Source organism: Humulus lupulus, chromosome 4 (assembly GCF_963169125.1).
Source record: "Humulus lupulus chromosome 4, drHumLupu1.1, whole genome shotgun sequence".
NCBI lineage: Eukaryota > Viridiplantae > Streptophyta > Magnoliopsida > Rosales > Cannabaceae > Humulus > Humulus lupulus.
Window position 1 is genome coordinate 163,988,501 of NC_084796.1, and position 20,015 is coordinate 164,008,515.

The window sequence follows — 20,015 nt, forward strand, 5'->3', positions numbered from 1 at the left end:
ATAATCAAATGACAGCATGCGGATGAAGAAATAAGAACTTGAGTAAAATTCATGGCCTGGTCAAAGATAAACCGAAAGTCAAGCATTAGGACCCAAATAAGTTCACACACAACCTAAAGAACACAACCAGTGCACAAGTTCACAGAATAGAAGACTTATGTATATTGGAAAACCAGTAGGCAATTGCTAGGCCTTTGATACGCCTAACATACTCAATGCGGAAAAAGGCAACAAGTGTAGAACAGTAAATAGCCTTAAGTTTGATGTGATGACCTGGATGTTGAGTGTTTAATTAGTTGTCCTAGTCAGCTAATGTTTTATTGGTAGAGTTTATTGTTGTAAGCTTGAGTGACCGAAGAGAATAGTTATACATAGGTGGTAGGCAGGTCTGGGGGGATCTATCTGATTATTTGTATTGTTTTATAAAGTGAATTCTCTGTGGAGAAATCCTAGGTCTCTAAGTCTTGGAACCCCTTGTAATCTGGTTTTGGTATCAATAAAGATTCATTCTAGATATTCAACATACTAGTGTGCATCAGCAATAGAAAGACCCACATACAGATTAATGGTGTATTCAAGAAACCAATACAATAGCACAAACCAAAGAAATAATCTTTAAGCAAAACCAACAAATTAAAGCCCACTTAAAGGATCTTGACACAACCATAATGTGAAATTATAAAGTTTATTTATAAAAGTTCTAGCAACAAAAAACAAACATATTATAAAGATAAAAATATAATAACCAGTATGCAAGAAAACATAAAATTGTGTTAAATAATAAAACATAACCAGTCATGTAATGAAAATTTGTTGCATAATGATTAAAAATAAATCAAATATCACTTTAACATACATATTAAATCAAGTTAATGGAACTTTAGTACTTTAGAAAAAACAATCAAAACTATGGTTCTTTTAACTAAACTTTAGAAGAAAAACTGTTAAAACAACACTACATCTGTATGAAAAGAAGAAAGACTTCAAATTTGTATATTACCAAAACAAGCTAAACCAGCAACAGAGGAAGCCAATCCAGCAGCGATGGGGAAGTTGTTGTATGAAGCAATGTGTTTATGCAATTTTCCCCAGTCCTCCTTAAAAATCTTGATACCATTTTCCTTGTCCTCAACATCACCAGCAGAAAGGGAACCTGCCTCCAGAAAGGGAAATCTCCTACACTAAACAGCAAAAGTGCCACGAATCAGCACAAGACCAAAAGGGTAGTACATGTAATGAATGGGCTTAAAAACAAGAATAATTCAGTTTTTACACAAAATTCAATGTTAAAAAGATAAAAAATTCACCTTAACAAAGTTTAAATAACAAATATGGCTGGTTCTGATCATATTCTCTACATTTTTGGAGTAAAACGATTAAAAAATGAGGATTGAATTTAACACCCACAAAATTCAACTCCTCCATATTATATTAAACCCAGAACCATAGAGTCAACTTCAAACCCAAAACCCCAAATATATTTTTTTTTCCTTCAAATGCAAACCCCAAAACTGAAAAAATAAGAACCATTCCTAACCAATAAACTAAATAAATTTCATGTGACACAACCAGACCTAAGCCAAAAATTGGTAGAACTTTATCCGCTGCATAGATGAGACAGCAGCGATGACAGGCTATTCCTCAATATCGCACTTTGAATAAAACCTAAGTGTACCGCTTGCTTCATGACTGGAGTGCTAAAGCTTGGAGTCTACTAAGATTGTGATAGAGAAGGGAAGAAAAGGGAGGGAAATTGAATGTTAAGAACAAATATTGAAGCAATTGGAATGCTCATTAAAAACAATAATGGAAAATCACCTGCAGTAAAATTAGGTTAAGGGCATAAAATAATCTGAGCAACAAATCATCTCGTGTACCAAAAAAATCTAAACAAAAAAAATGACAAAATCACTTTCTAAATCCAAGAAAGACTCACCTGAACTACTCCATGAAAGACATCACCCCTGAGAGCTTTATTAGTTGCAGATATTAGACAACTATGATAGCCGGCAGTTCCTCAACATCGCACTTTGAACCAATCCCCAAAGGTGTCGCATGCTCCATGACTAGAGCGTTAGAACTTGGAGTCTGCCAAGACTACGACGGAGAAGGAGAAGGAAAGGAAAGGAAATGGAAGAAGGTGGAGAGACGGGAAATAAGAAGAGAAAAAAAGAGTTAACCAAGAAAACATATGATATAATATTATTAGATTGAAAGGATAGAGAATGAGAATGATGAGTAAAATAATGGGGGAAAAAGAGACTAAAGGCGCCATTATATTAATTCACTTGGCGCCAGAATTCCGTTCCCTCCGTGTTTTTTTTTTTATTTAGTAAATCAGTAATAACACTTTTAAAAATGTGTAATATTATACTTTAATATAATACTCTAGCATAATACTTTTTTATTAGTATTATATACATGTGTTATGGAAAGGGGTATTTGGTGTAGTGATTTGGTCGATGAGATGCGAGAACAAGCCCAGCTCCGAGTGGCAGCTTACCAGCAAAAGGCCGCCCAGTATTTCAATTTTAAAGTTCGTGAAAGGAAATTTAACGTGGGAGATCTTGTGCTCCGAAGAGTTTTCCTTAACACCCGCGACCAAGCCGCTGGAGTACTCGGACCTAACAAGGCAGGACTGTACCAAATCGAAGAAGTCCTCCATCCAGGCACTTATAAACTTGCTCGCTTAAAAGGAGATCTAATTCCTCACTATTGGAATGGAGAATACCTCCGCAAGTACTATCAATAAACAATTCTTCTTAAAGAATTGGCTTCAATTCTTCTTATATAATTGGCTTGTATTAATTTTACTTTTTACAAGTTTATGAACAAGGGTTAGTCATTTTTATGATTGATCGCTTATAAGTGTAGGTAAATTTATTGGTCACTCATACAGACATGATTTGCCCATTTATTACGAGAAATGAAAGGGACTGCGCAGCCAGTCAATCTTGCCAAATGATTGTATTTATTACAAGTATTTTCTCATTACGTGTGTTGCTTTGCTATATTTTCATTTTCCAAGTATTCATTCCGAGCATAAATGTTTGAATAGGTCCTAGTCAAGGCAAGTGACCGAGGACCTAAAGCTCCTCAATCACTTGGGGGGCATATAAGGTATTTAGTAAGCAAAGCATATCAAAAGGTATGTAAACACACAAGCAAAATAAGTGAAAGCATGCAAGGGTACTTAGAGTATTTTTCAAAATTTTGTTATTTTGTTAAATCAAACCAAAGTATTATGTTAAGTTCCATCATACGAACAGATGTTATAATAAAATGCAAGTATTATAATATCAAAAAAGGAACCCCTTTACACCGCGAGCAGTCACTGCTCGGATGTAATTGTTTGTTAAAAGGAAAAAAGCTGCCCATGCAGCAAAAAAGATAGAAATTATCTTTACATCATGACCCGTAGGTCGTGTTTCTGCAAGATAAAGTTAAAGAAAAATAAAAGTACTACGAGGCAGGAGGGTCTTGAGGAATGTCCTGGTCGACAGTGGTTCCAGCTTCATTTTTAGTGCCATCAATCCCTGTTGCTAGGGAGATTTCTGGGGAGCGAGGAATGTTGGCTCTTTCTTCTTCCTCTAGGCGAGTGGTACACCAGGCTATTTCAGTTCGCCTCAGGCACTCGGAAAGATAATTGAAGTTGGCCCCACGATTATGCTTCCATAACTTATAGAAGCAAAGGTGGGTGGCTTCCCTATACTTCTCCAAGTTGCTAGCATTAGTCTCCTCAAGTTCTTTAACGCGCCCCTCCAGCTCCTCCGTCTCCTTTTTGCTCGCGATCAGATCGGCCTCAAGCTGTTTGGACTCTTGGTTACGTTTAGCACACTCCCTAAACTTCTCTTTGTCTTCATTAGTTTTGGCTAGGGCAGTTTGAAACTGCTGAAGCTCTTCAACCAACTTGGAGTTTTGCTCGAGCAGTTCAGTGTTCTTTTCGAGGAGCTCTGTGTTTTTCTCGAGCAATTCAGCATTTTTCCCCTCGAGCGCCTTCGTCTCCTCATGTGCTTGGAATCAAAATCTTTGGTCTGGGTGACCAAAGCCCTGTGTGATGCCAACCAGTAGTTATAGTCAGTAATCTTTGCGATCAGGTAAAGAGATAAGATGATGGCAGAAAATGACAAAGTAAAATAACTCAGCGATAAAAAGCAACTTACACTGGCTATCTCGTTCATCCCTCAGTTTATTATCTGATCGGCCTCCATGGATTTGGTGTCGACGATGGCCTCTCAGCTACGTTTATGCTTTGAGAGTTTGTATATTCTCTCTCTGGCAGAGCCAACCACGGTACTGGTCAGGGCGTCTCCAGGTTGATCATGAGGTGTTTGGTCGGCAGGCGCTGGAGGGGTAGAGTTCTGGTTGGCTGGTGCAATGGGAGACTACTGGTCAAGTGGTGCCAGAGGGGGCATTGTTTCTTTTGAGGGAGCAGCAGCTGGAAGATCCTCAGTCTGGGCCTTCTTGGTTGAAGGGGCCTTGTTGCTTCCTCTGCAGTGTCGCTTGCTCACTTTCTTCCTGCTCGAGGGAGCAGCAGGTGTGGTGTAGCGATCGAACATATCTCTAGACGACATATCTGCAAGTAAGGAAGCATTGTGAGCAGTTAGACGATATGTATAGATGGAGTTAAAAATGAGAACAAGGAAATTATAAGAAGAGTACCCGAGCTATAACTATTGGTCGCTAAATTACTTACTGAACTACTGCTACACTCACTCACTGCCTGGAAGAAATATGAATTTAAATTTGGAGTGTACTTAAAGTTGCCGTCCCCGTCAAATAAATGACAGGGAATGGGCAAATTATCTAAAAGGGAGAAAACAGTACATTTCTTGTCTGAAAACTCTTTGATGGGTGCAGGGGGTTCAGAGACTTTCTTTTTTCCCTTTCCTGAAGGGGCAGGGGGAGCATCTGCTCGCGGGGTGCTAGAGGGTTCCCTGATTGTCACTCCAGTTGTCCTCCTCCTTGGGGGTTGTGACACGTCTGAGTGCTGCTCAGGAACTCCTTCACTAGTGGCACTCCCCACCGTTGACTCCTTCACATCCTGGTGCGGTGCCAGAAGCCCGACCAGCCTTAAGTTGGCTTCAGTGACCAGCTATTTGATGCTTTTTTCTATGTCAGTCATGTTGGCCAGTGATGCTGCTCGAATCTCCATTTCTGGAGTAGGGTCTAGTCGCAGCCATGGACCTGAAGAGTGCTAATTTTCTAAGGAGGATGCAGATAAAATAAAAGGAAATAAATGACCAGAGAATAAAGAAGTTACCTCCTTGGGTGAAGGCTAGGTTGTTGGCAACCAGATCGGTAGTTAAAAAGTACTCCTGGAAGTACTTTCCTACATTGGCCTTGTAGGTAGTCTCACTCAGGAATATGCGGGTCGATTCCTGGTGGCAGAGATGAAAAAACCCCGTGTTGTCCTGGTTGGCGTTGGATTTGAGATCAAACAAGTAGTTGACCTCGTGCGGTGTGGGGACAGGCCACTTTTTATGGCTTTAAAGGATATAGAGTGTAGAAAAAGCATTCTATACTCGTTTGGGGTTATTTGGAAAGGAGCGACCCCGAAGTAATTGGCCACTCCCTGGAAGAAAGTATGGAGAGGCAAGATTGCTCGTGCCTCAATATGATACCTCGACCAGACGCTGAAGGCGCAGCAAGGCAGGTTTGCCCGCTGATCGTTGGTAGGTTTCAATAAAGTTACCCCAGAAAGTCCGTACATCCTGAGGTAATTGGATAGCATCCTAGCAGTGATTTGGCTAGGAGGAGCAATGTACCATTTGACATCTGGTTGAAAGACATCCCGAGGTTGGGCCTGTGTTTGGATTTTGGGATCAGTATTTTCAGCTCAACTGCTGGTCGAAGGAATTTCAGCCTGAGGAGCAGGCTGAGTTGTTTGAGGGTTGGTTGGACTCTTTTTCTGGGCGGTGGATTTTACTCTACCCATATTTGATGGACCGGATGGAGGTCTGTTGGTTGGAATACAAGAAAAGGGGATCTTCGGTATAAGTAAAGATAGTTGTTCTTCGTCCACGAGCAGCTGGGCGAGCAGGTCATCGCTGATTGGCCTCTCACTTCTCCACAGATCTTGCATTAAAATCTGCGAACAGAGAAGGGGGAGATGAGATTCTACGACCCAAAAAACTAAAAGGTGTTAAGAGTTGGAATAACGTTGCTCGTGTATAAAAGTTAAGCTTTTATATGACCTGCAGCATTCTGACAAAAACACTAAATTCTATACGAACAGTTTGGAAAACGGATCAAAAAGCAAAAGTGAAAAGTTTTTTTTTAAGAAAAACTTTTTCGACTCTAAAGGGGCGGGAAAAGCCCAGTTTTTCTACAAGCTTAAAAATTGAATTGCTACTTCGATTTTACGCCCTAAGTTAACTATCCTGATTACCAAACTGATTCCTAACCCCAGCAGAATGTCTTTTTCCTACCATATTAAACATTGATCAATATACCCATTTACCCCGAAACAAGTTTGCAAGAACAAATAGAAATGTTCAAGAACTTAGAACCTAAAATAAAGGGAAAGCAGGCACAGCACAGCATAGCAGAAAGGAATCGATCAAGAAACTTACTTGGATGAAAGATTGGAGTGAAGATTCGAGCGTTGATTCAATCGATTGGGCAGGCGCACCATGGATCAGCGAATCTTTCTGAGTCTGTTTTGCTTTGTTCTTCAGAGTTCTTGAGGAAAAGAGGATTGGTAAAAAGTGAAAAGTGAAAAGAGTGGGTTATTTATATTGATCGTGGCGCTGTAAAAGAGGTAATGATGGGATTAACTTTTCAAGGCATGGGGAACCACAATAGTCGCCAGACAAATTTTTGGAAACTGAAAAGACAAGATTAGTTGCCTTTTTCGAGAAGGCATGGACGGCTCTGACAGATTTGGTGGGGTATATGAAGGGTCAATCTCCTAAGTTTACTTTATGCTGGTCGCAGTAAAATAAACTTGGGGGGAAAATGTTAACCAAAAAATGGTTCCTGATGACGTGGCAAGAATTTCATACACGTGGTAGACATGTGGCAGTTCTGAAGTGAAGGGATGTTGTTCGCCTATCGATCAGATGATTATTGCTTCATCATATCTTGTGTTTAGGTGCGACCAGTATGGGCGCATGCTTCCATTTACTTCCTTTGAAATACTCAATCTTGTAATAATTATATTCATTATATTTCCTTGTATTACCTTGATATAATGATCTTAATTGTAATTAAGGCTCATTGGCCCATGTAACCCCCTTGAGCCTATAAATAAGAAGGAGATGGCTCAACAAAGGGACTTTTTGACTCTTAGACTTTTAATCTTTGTATTCAGAGAGAAAGGGCAGACTGTGATTATCCACCGAGAGTTGTATTACTCCCAAGGCTTGTGAAACTCAAGAACCCTAGTTCTTTGATCACAATTTGGGATTCAATATTAATAAGAATACCAAGTGGACGTAGGTCATTACCACCTTGTTGGGGCCGAACCACTATAAATCGCTTGTGTAACTTTCTTCCCATTGGATTCTCTTCTTGATTTCTTTTTCGTTCTTTGTCATTTATTTGACTCCGTGTCGTTGGCCAAATCAAGGGTCAACAATACTGTTATTATTTATTTTAGTCATATCATATAGTTGACCATAGGTCAATTCAATCTCAATTATGAGTGGTTAGTATTCTAACTGATTGTATTATTTGAGTTCTTTGACTTGTTCGTTACCAGCTTACCCTACGGACTAGCCCATTCTTACATCTTGGGAACTCGGTAGCGTAATTGATTGGGAGTGTTAATTATAGATATGAACATCTATAGCTTCTGATGAAGAATTGAAATGATGGTTTCCTTTTAGTTTGGTTCAAGGTGTTAAATGATAGAGATCTCATTTTAGTAATTAAATTAGTTTACAGAAATATCATTTACAAGGAACTAAGCGTTTTAAGGATAAAATACATTGAGGGTTAAAATAGTATTTTACTCCCATCTCATTGTAGACTGTCTATAGAGGATTGAGTGACAATTATGGTTGTAACAATGAATAATTAATAGCGTATCTATACTTGTTAGAGAGCGTTCTATGAATTCAAGAGTGCAATTCTAAGTCTTAGTGGAGTCACGAGGAAGTAATAAGTTAGTAAATTTATTTGTTAGATTTATGATAACTTATTGGAGCTTGATTTCATAGGCCCATGGTCCCCACTGTACCTTGGATAAAATCATCTAGATAGTCTCAATTAATTGATTCAATTATCAATTAGAATTATCAAAGTTGACCAGGTCAATTTTGAATAGTTTCACAAAGTTATGTGATTTTGAGAAGAAAAGAGAAATTCGGGCAAATTTATTAATTAAGATAAATTGGTATCGAAATTAATAAATAAGTTTAAATCAAGGGTCAAATTATAAATAATTAATTTGATAAAGGATTTAAATAATTATTTAATTAATTAAATCAATAAAAAATAATACAAGTCTTGATTTTAAGTCCAATGGGCTTATAATCAAATGGGAAATTTCATGGGCCTAAAGCCCATGATAATTTCCACCTAGGGCTGTTAATTGACTATTATTTTATTGATTTTGTAATTAAATTAAATGGCCTAATTGAGTCTATAAAAGGAGTGTTAAGTGAGAGAAGAAAACACAAGTCACAAGTCAGATTTTCTGACAATTTCTAGATTCTCTCTAAACACAAGTCATTTTCTAAGCCTCTTTGTTATTTTCTTTTCTTCTCTCTGTATCTATCTCATGTGTTGAGAATTGCCCACTCTAGTATAGGTGATTCTAAGGATACTTTGGAAGGCTATGAAGAAAATTGAAGAACGGTTCAATTTCTTGATAATAATTTGCGACAGAAAGGATACAAGGGTTAGAGAAACTAAAGGAAGAACTCGTTCATTCCGTTGCGTATACTGTAAGTATTCATATCATTGTTTCTCTTTGAATTCAATTTTAGAAACATGTTCTAGGTAATCTCATATTATTTTTTTTAGTATTAGATCTACATGAAAATAAATAAAGATCCTGTATAATTTTTCCCAACAGAGATGCCTTTAACCACGGTTGATGTATTGACTATCTCAATACATTGTGATAATCAAGCCACATTGATAAGAGCTTACAATAAAATATACAATGGGAAGTCTAGACACATAAGTCTAAGACATGACTACGTGAGATTGACAAGGGAGTCATATCAATATCGTATGTCAAATTGTATGAGAACTTAGCCGATCCATTTACCAAACCTCTTGGGATGAGACTACAAACCCTTAATAAATAGATTCCCCAATGATGGCATGCCAACTCAAAGCCTGTATACTTCAAGTGTAGACTCCCTTATTATTAGGCATGGTGCCCTTAAAGGAATGAAAGTAGTTCATTTTTTACGAAATTTATAAAATAAATATTTATATAATTAATGTATTTTATTATTGAATAATATTTAAATAAATATCATTAAATTCCTAATTCATTAATGTAGCTATAATCTTGTATGCGTACGAGAAGATTAAGATTATAGATAATGCATTAAGTAATCCGCAATTTAAATTAAAGTTATGGAATCTTTAATCAAACACGGTTAGTATGGTCAACTAGTATTATGAATACATGGGATCTAGATCTAGATAACTGGTGTAGATAGACATCTCGGTGGAGGTGCTTAATATAATAATGATTATATAGGACTAGATCTGATATGTATTTAAATCTTTACTAAATACTGTTATTTTCATATCAATTGTTGATATGCAAAACCTTAAAGAGTTATAATCATATGCAAATCAATCTAAATTCTAAAGTTATCATGAACTCCTATTTATGCTATTTGGGTCTTTTGGTTCACTCGTTTGGGCATGTCAGAATGATCAGGCTTAAAGCTTTTATTTTGGGAGCTCATTGATGTAGATGGTTGGGGACATGATTTACAAATATGGAATCCAAGTCTTCTTCTTAAGAAGATTGAATAATGGTGTTCTTAACTGTTAATTTTAGAACAGAACAGTTTGGGGCCTTTAATTTATAAAAGGTTTATAAATAATTGTTTGATAGTTAATTACTAGTACTTAAGGATAAAGAGGTAATTAGAGGGGTAAAACGGTAATTTAACCTAGCTCTAATTATGAAGCAATTGTTGGAGGATTGAATTGCATGAAGTGATTAAATCAATTTACACTTAATATAGTACCCAGTAAAGTATAATCTCATATTTTTAGTGGAATAATATTTGGATTAAAAAATAAGATTAATATATTAAAGAGTTTAATTAATTATATTAATTTATAGGAGCTTGGAATTATAGTTCCATTGGTCCCCAGACCGGCTCTATAAACATTGTACAGAGTAAGAATATCAATAAAACAAGTATGGGTATATTTGTCAAGAAAATTAGTTTCCGAACAAATACGTAATTATGAGATAATTATGAAAAATATATTTATTATTTAATTAATTGTATTTTTTGTAATTATTAACTAATTAAATAAAATAATTAGTTTTGAATTATATGTCATCTTATTTTAAATTAGTTTGAGAAATTAATTTAATATTTAAATTTTGGAAATTTAAATTCAGATAACTGATTTTGAATGAATCAATTATCTTATATGGGTTGTTAGATTTATTTTAAATCAATTTAAATTTAATTAAATATATTTTAAATATATTAATAGATAATATTTATTTTAATTGAATTAATTTAATAAAATAAATAGGAAACACGAATTATATCCCTCGTGTAGACCAAGTGTCAAGGGCACTATGGTAATTTTTCCTGTCTTATTTTATTATTATTATTAATTAAAATGATTTTAATTAATGAAACCCTAGATGACTAATATATATATATATTATTATATTTCTCTCTACAACACACAAAATGAGATACTCAGTTTTTGACTAAAAGAGAGTTTTCTCAGATAGAAAAATAAAGAGAAAAAAGATATTGTTTCAACCATTCTCCTTATACAAACTCTATTGATCTCATATGTTGAGAATATCAATGGAGTCGTAGATTGTCCAATTGAATCTCTATGTGCATACACACATCCTGTTGTGCTGACATTATGATCTAGAAGACTTTGGTGTGAGTCTTGCGTGCATGGATAGGATGATCGTTTATTATACTAGAAGATAGCAAAGACACTTGATAGACTTCAAGAGATAAATCTTCTATGTATATTAATATATATAAATCATAGGATCATATATTTAAAATCGGTTTATATATAAATTTTGTGTAATTAACTGGGCCATATATCGCATTTCGCTACCCACTCAGAGAAATGTTTTGCAACACCAATTTGAGTCATCTCCAAAGTTGGAAAAACCTCCTAGAAAGTCAACCTACCAACATGGATGAAGATACACCCAGTTCTTTACGTCAGCAACCTGTGTCGTATAATGAATATCTAAAAGATCTAGTGCGCAACCAGTCTACCAGAACAAAGATTAGCATTCAACCGCGGAAGAGAAAAAACCCAAAAGCAATCTTGGCATAAAGAACCGTGATCACGCAAAAGAAGAAGAAGAGGGAGTACCTGCTCAAGTGGAAGGGGCTCGCAGATGACAAAACCAGCTGGGAGAGGGCGAAGGACTTGCAGTAGTTTTTGTAGAAAATTGAAGATTAAGCCGCAGGTTCGTCGAGGACGCTGAAGAACTAAGTGGGGGAGAGTGTGGGGTGTTTCCCCCTAGCACACCCACATGGGGCCATTTTGTAGTATGAGCATGCCTTGGAGTTTGATCATTAGTCAAGTCTTGCACCAAGCAACCTCATGCATAAGGTAGTGACACTTTTGTAATTATGCATATGTCTTCTAGGAAAAAATCATATATGTTCCTAGAGAGACCTATATACCTAGGAATGATCCTTAGAGGGAGGTGACTTAGGGATGCACCATGGCCACCAGCAGATAAGGGCTTAAGTTGTGTACTCTTTTTCCCTATCAATGCCACTTATTAATAAAATAATGTTTATCCATACTTATCTATGTATGCTTCTTTATTGTCTATGTATTGCTTGTTTGTTGCCATTGTTGGGTCATCATGTGCCACTTGCCTTTGTTGTATGTTTATGTATTTTTTTTTTATGTATTTATGGGATGACTTGCTTTGTACTTGCTCATACTTCATTATTGCCCTTCGTATGTCTGAGATGTGTTTGTGGCTAACCAATGAATTTATTTTCCCACAAGCATGAGTTTTAGGCTCACTTGTCACTACAAGAAAAAATGCTTTTAATAACACCGAAAATGTGTTATCAAAACATACCATAACACTTTTTGATGTGTTAAGACCGACTATGTTATCGTAGGTCAGGGTACTTTACATAACACTTTATCATTGTTATACAGATGTGTTATTATACTGTCAACAATAACACAATTTCTGTGTTATTTTAATAAATAGATAAGTGTTTAATTATGTTATTTATAGTCGATTATATAACACATTTCAATACTTATAAATTTGTGTTATACTACACTTTAGTATAACATTTTTTTTGTGTTATACTACAGTTTAGTATAACACATTTTTTGTGTTATACTATAATTTAGTATAACACATTTTTTGTGTTATACTACACTTTAGTATAACACATTATTTGTGCTATACTACACTTTAGTATAACACATGTGTTATATTAGCTTAGAGAAACATAATCTTTTTTTACTTACACAAAACTAGGAAAACAAATATGAAAGTTGAAGCCAAATAAGGTAACATAAATAGATTTTTATTAATTACTCAAATGTAATTACAATATTTAGTCTACTAGTCTAGGCTTAAGAAATCATATTACAATATAATTTATGCCCAATTCAGATTCCTTTATCACTAAATACAAAACAAGAAATGTATACAAAAATTAGTGAAATACATTCTTCCATTCTAAAGGCCTCAACTACAAATGTTGTCAAGAATTGCTCCAAAGAAATCATGTCAATACACCTGCACATTGTAAAAAAAAAAGTCCTTTTATTATTAAGAACATAAGACTTAAGCTAGTTTCCACCTGTAAGCATATAAAGTTTAAATTAAATTTGTAATAACTCCAAAACTTGACGAAACAGCAGGGTATAGCAAGATGTACTACCATGAAAAACAACGACTGAAGCAACAAAACATGCAACTTAAAACAATAAGCTAAGAGATGAACGAAAAGAAAATTCCACTGCCAAACAGAGTACTCTATCAATACCTAAAACTTAATGAAAATGAAAGAAACATTCAGTAGCATAATTCTGAAGCACAAGAGAAGACTTTCTTCTTTATACCTTGACAAGGGCTGATGAAAGTCATCTTTTTGTTGGTAGTTCGTCTTCTAACATGGTCATATCAGCCTATTAAGAAAGAAAAATCTAAGCATATGAATTTTCCTCAAAACAAACAATTAAATTCAGAAATGAAAGTGAATGAGAATATCAGAGAGGATAGAGAATGAATGAACTGAACTTTATTAAAATATATATAAGTGTTAAATAGAAAAAGAGAATACATCACTTATAATGAGCTAAAAATTAGAGTAAGACTAACAGATTCATAGAAAACCATAACAGATCTAGCAGCTAACACTTAATAGATAAAATTTGTAGTAATAAAAGTACTACAATCTTTCCATTAATCATTTATAGTGTTCACAAGGGAAATAAAAAGCCCACCTGTTCAGATGATGTTAGAATGCCTTGTATAAAGCCCTAACAGTATATCCATGGAGATCAGAAACATTGCTTGTCTCAACAGTAAGGGCAGGCCATACATTCATAGCACTACACCAGTTCCTAATAGTCCAAACTAAAGAATTCAAAGTCTGTCACAAGTATCTATTATCAACAAAAAAAAATCCAACTTAAATTCAGTAGTTATCAAATGTTTTCACTGCCATAATCACAGCTGCCACTAAAGCAGAAGATCATATTGACATAAGTGCTTAAGTTGCACTAGACAAAACATGAATGAAGAAACCTAACCTCAACAGAGCATTGTCTATCAAAGATAGTTAGAGCACATGTTTAGACTCTTCATAAGAAATATCATCAAAGAATTTCATTAAGTAACAAGGCACCAGCCAAATTAAAATCAGATTTAAACAACTATTTACTAGTAATACTTAAATTAATAAGATGCTCTGATACTTGAGTACTCAGCTCATAGATATTTAATTAGTGGATATGCCATTAGCCAAGTTGATGAACCAGAACAAGTAATACCACCATGTTATGTTGATGGCCAAAGCTTTAAACATAGGTCAGCTAACCCATCAATAAAAAAAAAATGCACAACCAAGTTTCAGTTCAATCAAATAACACGTGAATAAGAAAAAGTACAAGGTTTTATTAGATCCAAACATGGATGAAAAGTGAAAACAAAAATTGAAAACCAATGATACCGCAAGACAAGTCCCCAAACAGAGTCTGAAAGGAATATTTAAATCACAAAAAGTGGTTAGGGATTTTAAAATTAGACATTTTCAAATATTCTAAATAAATAACCAACCTATACTGACCTTCAAAACTACGACCCTAATACATGGTACATGATACAAACTTACAAACATAACAAAGGAATACTTGTCCTCTTGATCATTACTTGCATACTATACAACAAGGAAGTTATACATATCTGAGATTTTGAATTATGCATAATGTGTACCAGTAGGCTTGCAAGATTTAAAGTGTGTATGCATATTATGTCATTATGATGTATAAATTTATAGCCTGCTAGTACTAGGATAGATCACCAAATACCTTACAACCAGCAAAACGAGCATAAACATCTCCAGGCAACAGCACAACCATGTGCTCATTTAAAATGGAAGACTCCTGCATGTAAACAAACCAATTAATATAACAATGAAGTTAATATAAAGTAGTCAATCTTAAGGTTTGTAACAACAAAATCTATCAGGATAAAAATCCAAATGTGTACCTCATTTAAAGAGGAAGAACTAGATGAAATTGCATCCTCTGAATCTGGTAGCAGTAACACAAAAGAGAGTTCTTGCAAACTCCTTTAGATGCAAAAATATAGAAACGTATGAGCTCAAAAAAGAAAGGTGGAGATGGAGAGAATTTGAAAAGAAATAAACTATTTAATACCTCAGAGTCCACAACAAACCATCATAACCTCAGAGTAGTCACTATCACAAGATTTCATTCTATAGTTGCTAAAATCATAAATGATGTTAAAGTGGTTACAAGATACTCTACAAAGATTACTTACAAGAGTCTCTATCAATTATGTTTTCATATTAAAAAATATGATTTAAATTGTTTCTTTTGTGTATTATTTGATCATTTCATGACAATCTGTTTTAATACTTATCTATATATATACACATGTAAGACATGAATTATACTATGGAAAAAATAAAGATAAAGGTAATATTTAATTTGCTTTGAACACTCAGACAAGTATTTTTAAGCCAACACAACAGAGAGTAGAAATATTCGTTGCTTGTTTCATTTAGTTTGCAACATGAACTTCCTAACAGCGAATGAAAACAGGCATAGGCAGTATGTACATACAAAGGAAGAGAGAATATATATCTCAAACTTACCCGACCCTTAGCCTTTTACTGCCACCTTCGCTCTTTATGGGCAAGGCTGCTGGATAATTGAAGGAAGGAAGAGAAAAACGAGATGCAATGACAGAGCAGTGTGCAGCATATTTACGACTACAAGTCCAAAAAGACAGTAAATAAAGTGAACAGACTACTACAAGACCAAAAAGACAGTAAATAAAGAGAACAGACTAATGCAATATATAGGCAATAGAATACTTACCTTATCTCCAGTGCAAGCATTGGATCAATTGGATAGGCTATTGCATGGAAAGGTTGCACACTAGGAATAAGAGACATCTAATAGCAAAGATTGAGTGATTTAGAGTGGAACCTGGCTGGTAAAGTGGAAATTAGCATTAAATTAAACAACACTTTACCTTTATCTGTCTTCTCAGAATTCCTTCAACTTTAATAAATTTATTTTCATGATCATCCCAGTCACAAACACACTGGAGAGTAGCACAAATGAAAATATCAGATTAGATAAACCAACAGCAAAATTCCTGTATCTAAATTCTTTCCAAACCTCTATTAAAAAAAATCATACCAGAATTCACAATAAGCCATCAAAACTCCACCAAAAACTTGTTCAAATCTAAATAAGAAATAATCAAACAATGCTTCATTTCCTTACACCCTATTACACAAAGAAACACCCTATTACTAAAAGATACAGGGTAAATTTATTAACAAGAGGGACCTGAAATTCAAATTTGGGTACTGTAGTATTAAAAGACACCATCACAATTAGACTTTTAAAGTCAAAAGACTACATGACCTTTTCGATAATATTGAAAATAAACCAAGCAAGAAAGAGAAAAAAATTATTTAAAAAAATTTGCAATCATTTTCGCACTTGTTTGTTAATTTCCATTAAGAAATACTGGCTCAAGAGTCAACAACAGGCTACTATTCCAACCATAACCTTAGCCCTTAAATGACAGGAGTACAGGACTAACAAACCAGATCAATGCAATCATTTGTGGTTCACCATCTAAATTCGTTTCCAGACAACAGTTTTTCAAAGAAGAAACCAGGATAACACTCAGGAACAATGAAGAAAACTTAATGTTAGGCAATTCATGTTGCAAACTAAATGAAACAAACAACGAGTACAAATGTCAAAAATACAAGAATCAAGATGAAAGTATAAACAACACTAACATGACATTTATGCATAAGAATTTACTACAAGAAACTTAGAAAAGAACTCAAACAAAGCTAAGCTAACTTTTACAATGTTACCTCAACTCTAACTCTTATTTACAGTAGAATGGCTATCATAAATAAATTTCATAACAAAATTACCTTAAATTTCTCGTGGTATTTGAAATGCCTAATTATGAATCGATCAAGTTCCTTCCTTATAAGATCTAGTCCACCTACATCTTCCAATTTTACATTAGGAATGGCAGAAAACCCTTATCTTCTAGTAGCAGGTTGGACAGTTTTTATAGCTTTCTGAAAAATACCATACAAAATTAAATTATTCATGCTAAAAAAAATCAGACACTAAATGGTAACCTGTTTTAATTGGCTATGATTGCTTTTAAATATATTAAGAAAATATGAAGTATTTCATCACTATGAAATTTGTATAATAATAATAATAAATAAAAGAGCAAATTGTGCCTACGAAAGGAAGTTAATTACAAATTTTTCCCTCTAGTATGCTTTGGGTGCTTACAATGCCCAACTGATTCGTAGAGATAATAACATTTAGTAAAATAGTTTCAAATAAATGGTGCATGGCTATTGGATGCAAATAAAACCTTCTTTTGGTAGTGAATATGAAAATGAAGAAGCACACAAATGAATTCTGTATAATTTTATAAGACTGAAGTCAGAGGAACAAATTTTGAAAGCAATAGTGCCTAGAGTTTTTACCAAAGAAAGAGTTAGCAATAAAGAAACAAACAAACAAAGTACAAATACAACCAAGCTGAGTGAAAAAGAAAATGTGAGATCAAATGTGAAACACTTCAAGCTAGTTCTTAGAATATTTTAACTAATGGTCATGGCTATCACAAAATGTATCAAATTGCTTGGGTAGAAAGAGGGTGGGCAGAAAAATCATCGTTGACTGAAAGCTCGTCTGAAGATGAAAGGTGTATAACTCTATGTGTGTTCATATAAATGAAAAAAAAATGCAAGTATGAACTTTTAGATAGTGATAGAAAGAAAAACACACTGGCATCCACACAGATTACTTCGAGGTCAGGAAAAAAGAACTAAAACAAAATGATCAAAAAGCAGAAAGTGAATAGTTTAGGTTGACTTCTACCTCTAGATTAAGATCAATGCAAGCAAGAATTATTGGTTGAGGCTTCATGTCAATAGGAACCATTGAAAGGTGACCTTTAATAGCAGCTCCTCGAAGCTTCACTAGTTCATGTAGAACAGTTTTCACCATGCGCAATGGCTTGTCATCAGCACCAGCACTGAATAGTTTTTATACATTGCAAGAGAGAAGAAACCAATTATTATGCAATCACAAATTGTAACTATCAGTCATAGTAGTAGATTGCATGTTATTCCAAATAAAATAAAATAAAAAAGCATACCGTCTTCTAATTTCTTCCATCCCCAAGTCTTGCAGATACAAATGGATGCTTTGAAGGATGCGGTCAAGGTCGACTTCATAAATAGTGCTTTGAAGAACCTATGAGAAGCAGGCAAGCCAAGTGGTAAAATATGTCAGATTACCCATTGAAACAGAAGATAACAAAACAAAAACTTTAGAAAAAAGGTAAACAAAATAGCTAAAACAAGAAGTTACCTTTGTAAGTTTTATCAAACATTTAACAACCAGATCAGAGAACTTCTTATTTCTGACAGAAAATGTCTCATTTGATGCAGGTGAGGGCCACCTTGAAGGATCTAATGGAAGTAAGAGATTGATGAGAACAACAAAGGATGAAGTTCGATTTGCATTATCCTGTAAAGTTGAATAACAAATCAGACTAAAATAAGACATGCGAGTCAGGATAAGAATAAATGAAAAAAAGAAGAGGGGAGAAATGAAATGGCAAGTCTTAACCAGAATCTTTAGCATCAGAACATTCAAAGCTTTTAAAAGCTAGCTGCCATCATCCATATGTGGAACTCTCTCATCCAACAACCATAGAAGGAGCTCAGTAATTAGACTATCAAGAGTGATTTCCTTGACAGCATAAGCCAGTCTCTTGTTTTGAAATGTCTAAAAATCAATTAGAATTTTACATCAACTAGTCAGGTTTATAGTAAGGTATATAAAAAAAATGGAAAAAACAGAGTACAATGTTAGCATTAAGACATTCAACAACAACATAAACCAAACTTACCTGCATGAGGGTGTTGAGAACACATTTACAAGATCTAGATGATGCTCCTGTCAAGCTGAAATCAAAGGTCTTGGCAACCTATTTTATGGGAAAAAGTTCATAATCAAAGCCTAAATAATGCCAAAAAAAAACAAAACCCAGAAACAAAAACTAATGTATAGGGAAGGACAGAGTAAAGCGCTACCTTGTTTGCAAGGCATGAAACAAGTATGTCTGAATCTTTAATAAGTTCATCCATTGCACTGCCTTCTGGATCATAAGTGGCTTGTGTCAACTCATGACACACGACTTTCATTCCTTTAACAGACTACAAAAAGGCACACAAATATTACAACTTTTTTAATTTTGGAAAAATAAAAATAACAAAGAAGAAGATAAAAAGAGAAAAAGGAACAATAAACAATAAACAAAGTTGCTCTACCCTACAAACACAAACGAAAGCTTTCATAACAAATAAAATGTATAGCAATGAGGCAAGACATTTGAATTATTAAATCAGACAAAAATGTAAGAATTACTCTTTTTTAACCAGAATAATAGCTGCAAGGAGAATATAAGGGGAAGGGGAATAATAGCTGCAAGAATTACTCTTTTTTTAACCAGAATAATTGCTAATAGCCTTAGCAATTAGCCACAAGACCGGCTAACCATACTCTTTTTTTTATATACATACATATATTATATTTACTTATCACTTAGTTTTTCCACGTAATAACTGAAAATTCTCCCATTGGTTTTACGATAAATCAAAAATAAAAACCTAAAGCTTACCCTTACAAAACACAAGGCTTATTAACTGTAAGAGACAAGCTAGAATTTTCTCATAACTAATACTTCTTCTAATATAAAAGTACATATAAACCACAAGTACCTACTCAGGAGAACCAAAAGAAACAATATCCAAAGCTTCATTCCAATCAGTGGGGCCATTGGTACCAGCAAGAACACGGGTCATAAGTTGTCTCTCCACGTGTATGTCAGCATTCCCATAGTTTTTCCTGATACCAACATCATAGAATAAAAGAAAATTAGCAATGAAGCCAACAGACGTGATGGAAATGTCCGAGTAAAATTTGTATCACTTGTTAAAAAATTAAAAACAAACAATTAAATGATCACTATGCGGAGCCTCTAATACCTTGGAAGT

General features: G+C 34.5%; 1 protein-coding gene and 1 long non-coding RNA gene across 2 annotated transcripts; both read right to left on the reverse strand.

Moving 5' to 3' along the window:
• Positions 1 to 12,773: 12,773 nt before the first annotated feature.
• On the reverse strand, positions 12,774 to 18,421 carry LOC133829255 (uncharacterized). Its single transcript, XR_009891646.1, has 9 exons — positions 18,325 to 18,421; positions 18,110 to 18,207; positions 17,830 to 17,986; positions 16,854 to 17,006; positions 15,923 to 15,994; positions 15,766 to 15,842; positions 15,540 to 15,656; positions 13,258 to 13,323; positions 12,774 to 12,995 (listed from the first exon to the last, which is right to left on the reverse strand). It is a non-coding gene; the product is annotated as an uncharacterized LOC133829255 (long non-coding RNA).
• Positions 18,422 to 18,590: 169 nt separating this feature from the next.
• Positions 18,591 to 19,467, reverse strand: LOC133829256 (protein MOR1-like). Its single transcript, XM_062259092.1, has 3 exons — positions 19,053 to 19,467; positions 18,869 to 18,946; positions 18,591 to 18,744 (listed from the first exon to the last, which is right to left on the reverse strand). Exons 1-3 carry the CDS (start codon positions 19,161 to 19,163, stop codon positions 18,625 to 18,627), a joined length of 309 nt encoding a protein of 102 aa, XP_062115076.1. The 5' UTR covers positions 19,164 to 19,467; the 3' UTR covers positions 18,591 to 18,624.
• Between the last annotated feature and the right edge of the window lie 548 nt (positions 19,468 to 20,015).

Excerpts from the sequence above, each read along its gene's own strand:
- LOC133829256 (XM_062259092.1), bottom strand. The coding sequence starts at position 19,163 with ATGAAAGTCGTGTGTCATGAGTTGACACAAGCCACTTATGATCCAGAA. Across the intron at positions 18,947-19,052 it reads TTTCATGCCTTGCAAACAAG|GTTGCCAAGACCTTTGATTT; the intron begins GTAGCGCTTTAC and ends CCCATAAAATAG. Across the intron at positions 18,745-18,868 it reads TTCTCAACACCCTCATGCAG|ACATTTCAAAACAAGAGACT; the intron begins GTAAGTTTGGTT and ends ATTGATTTTTAG.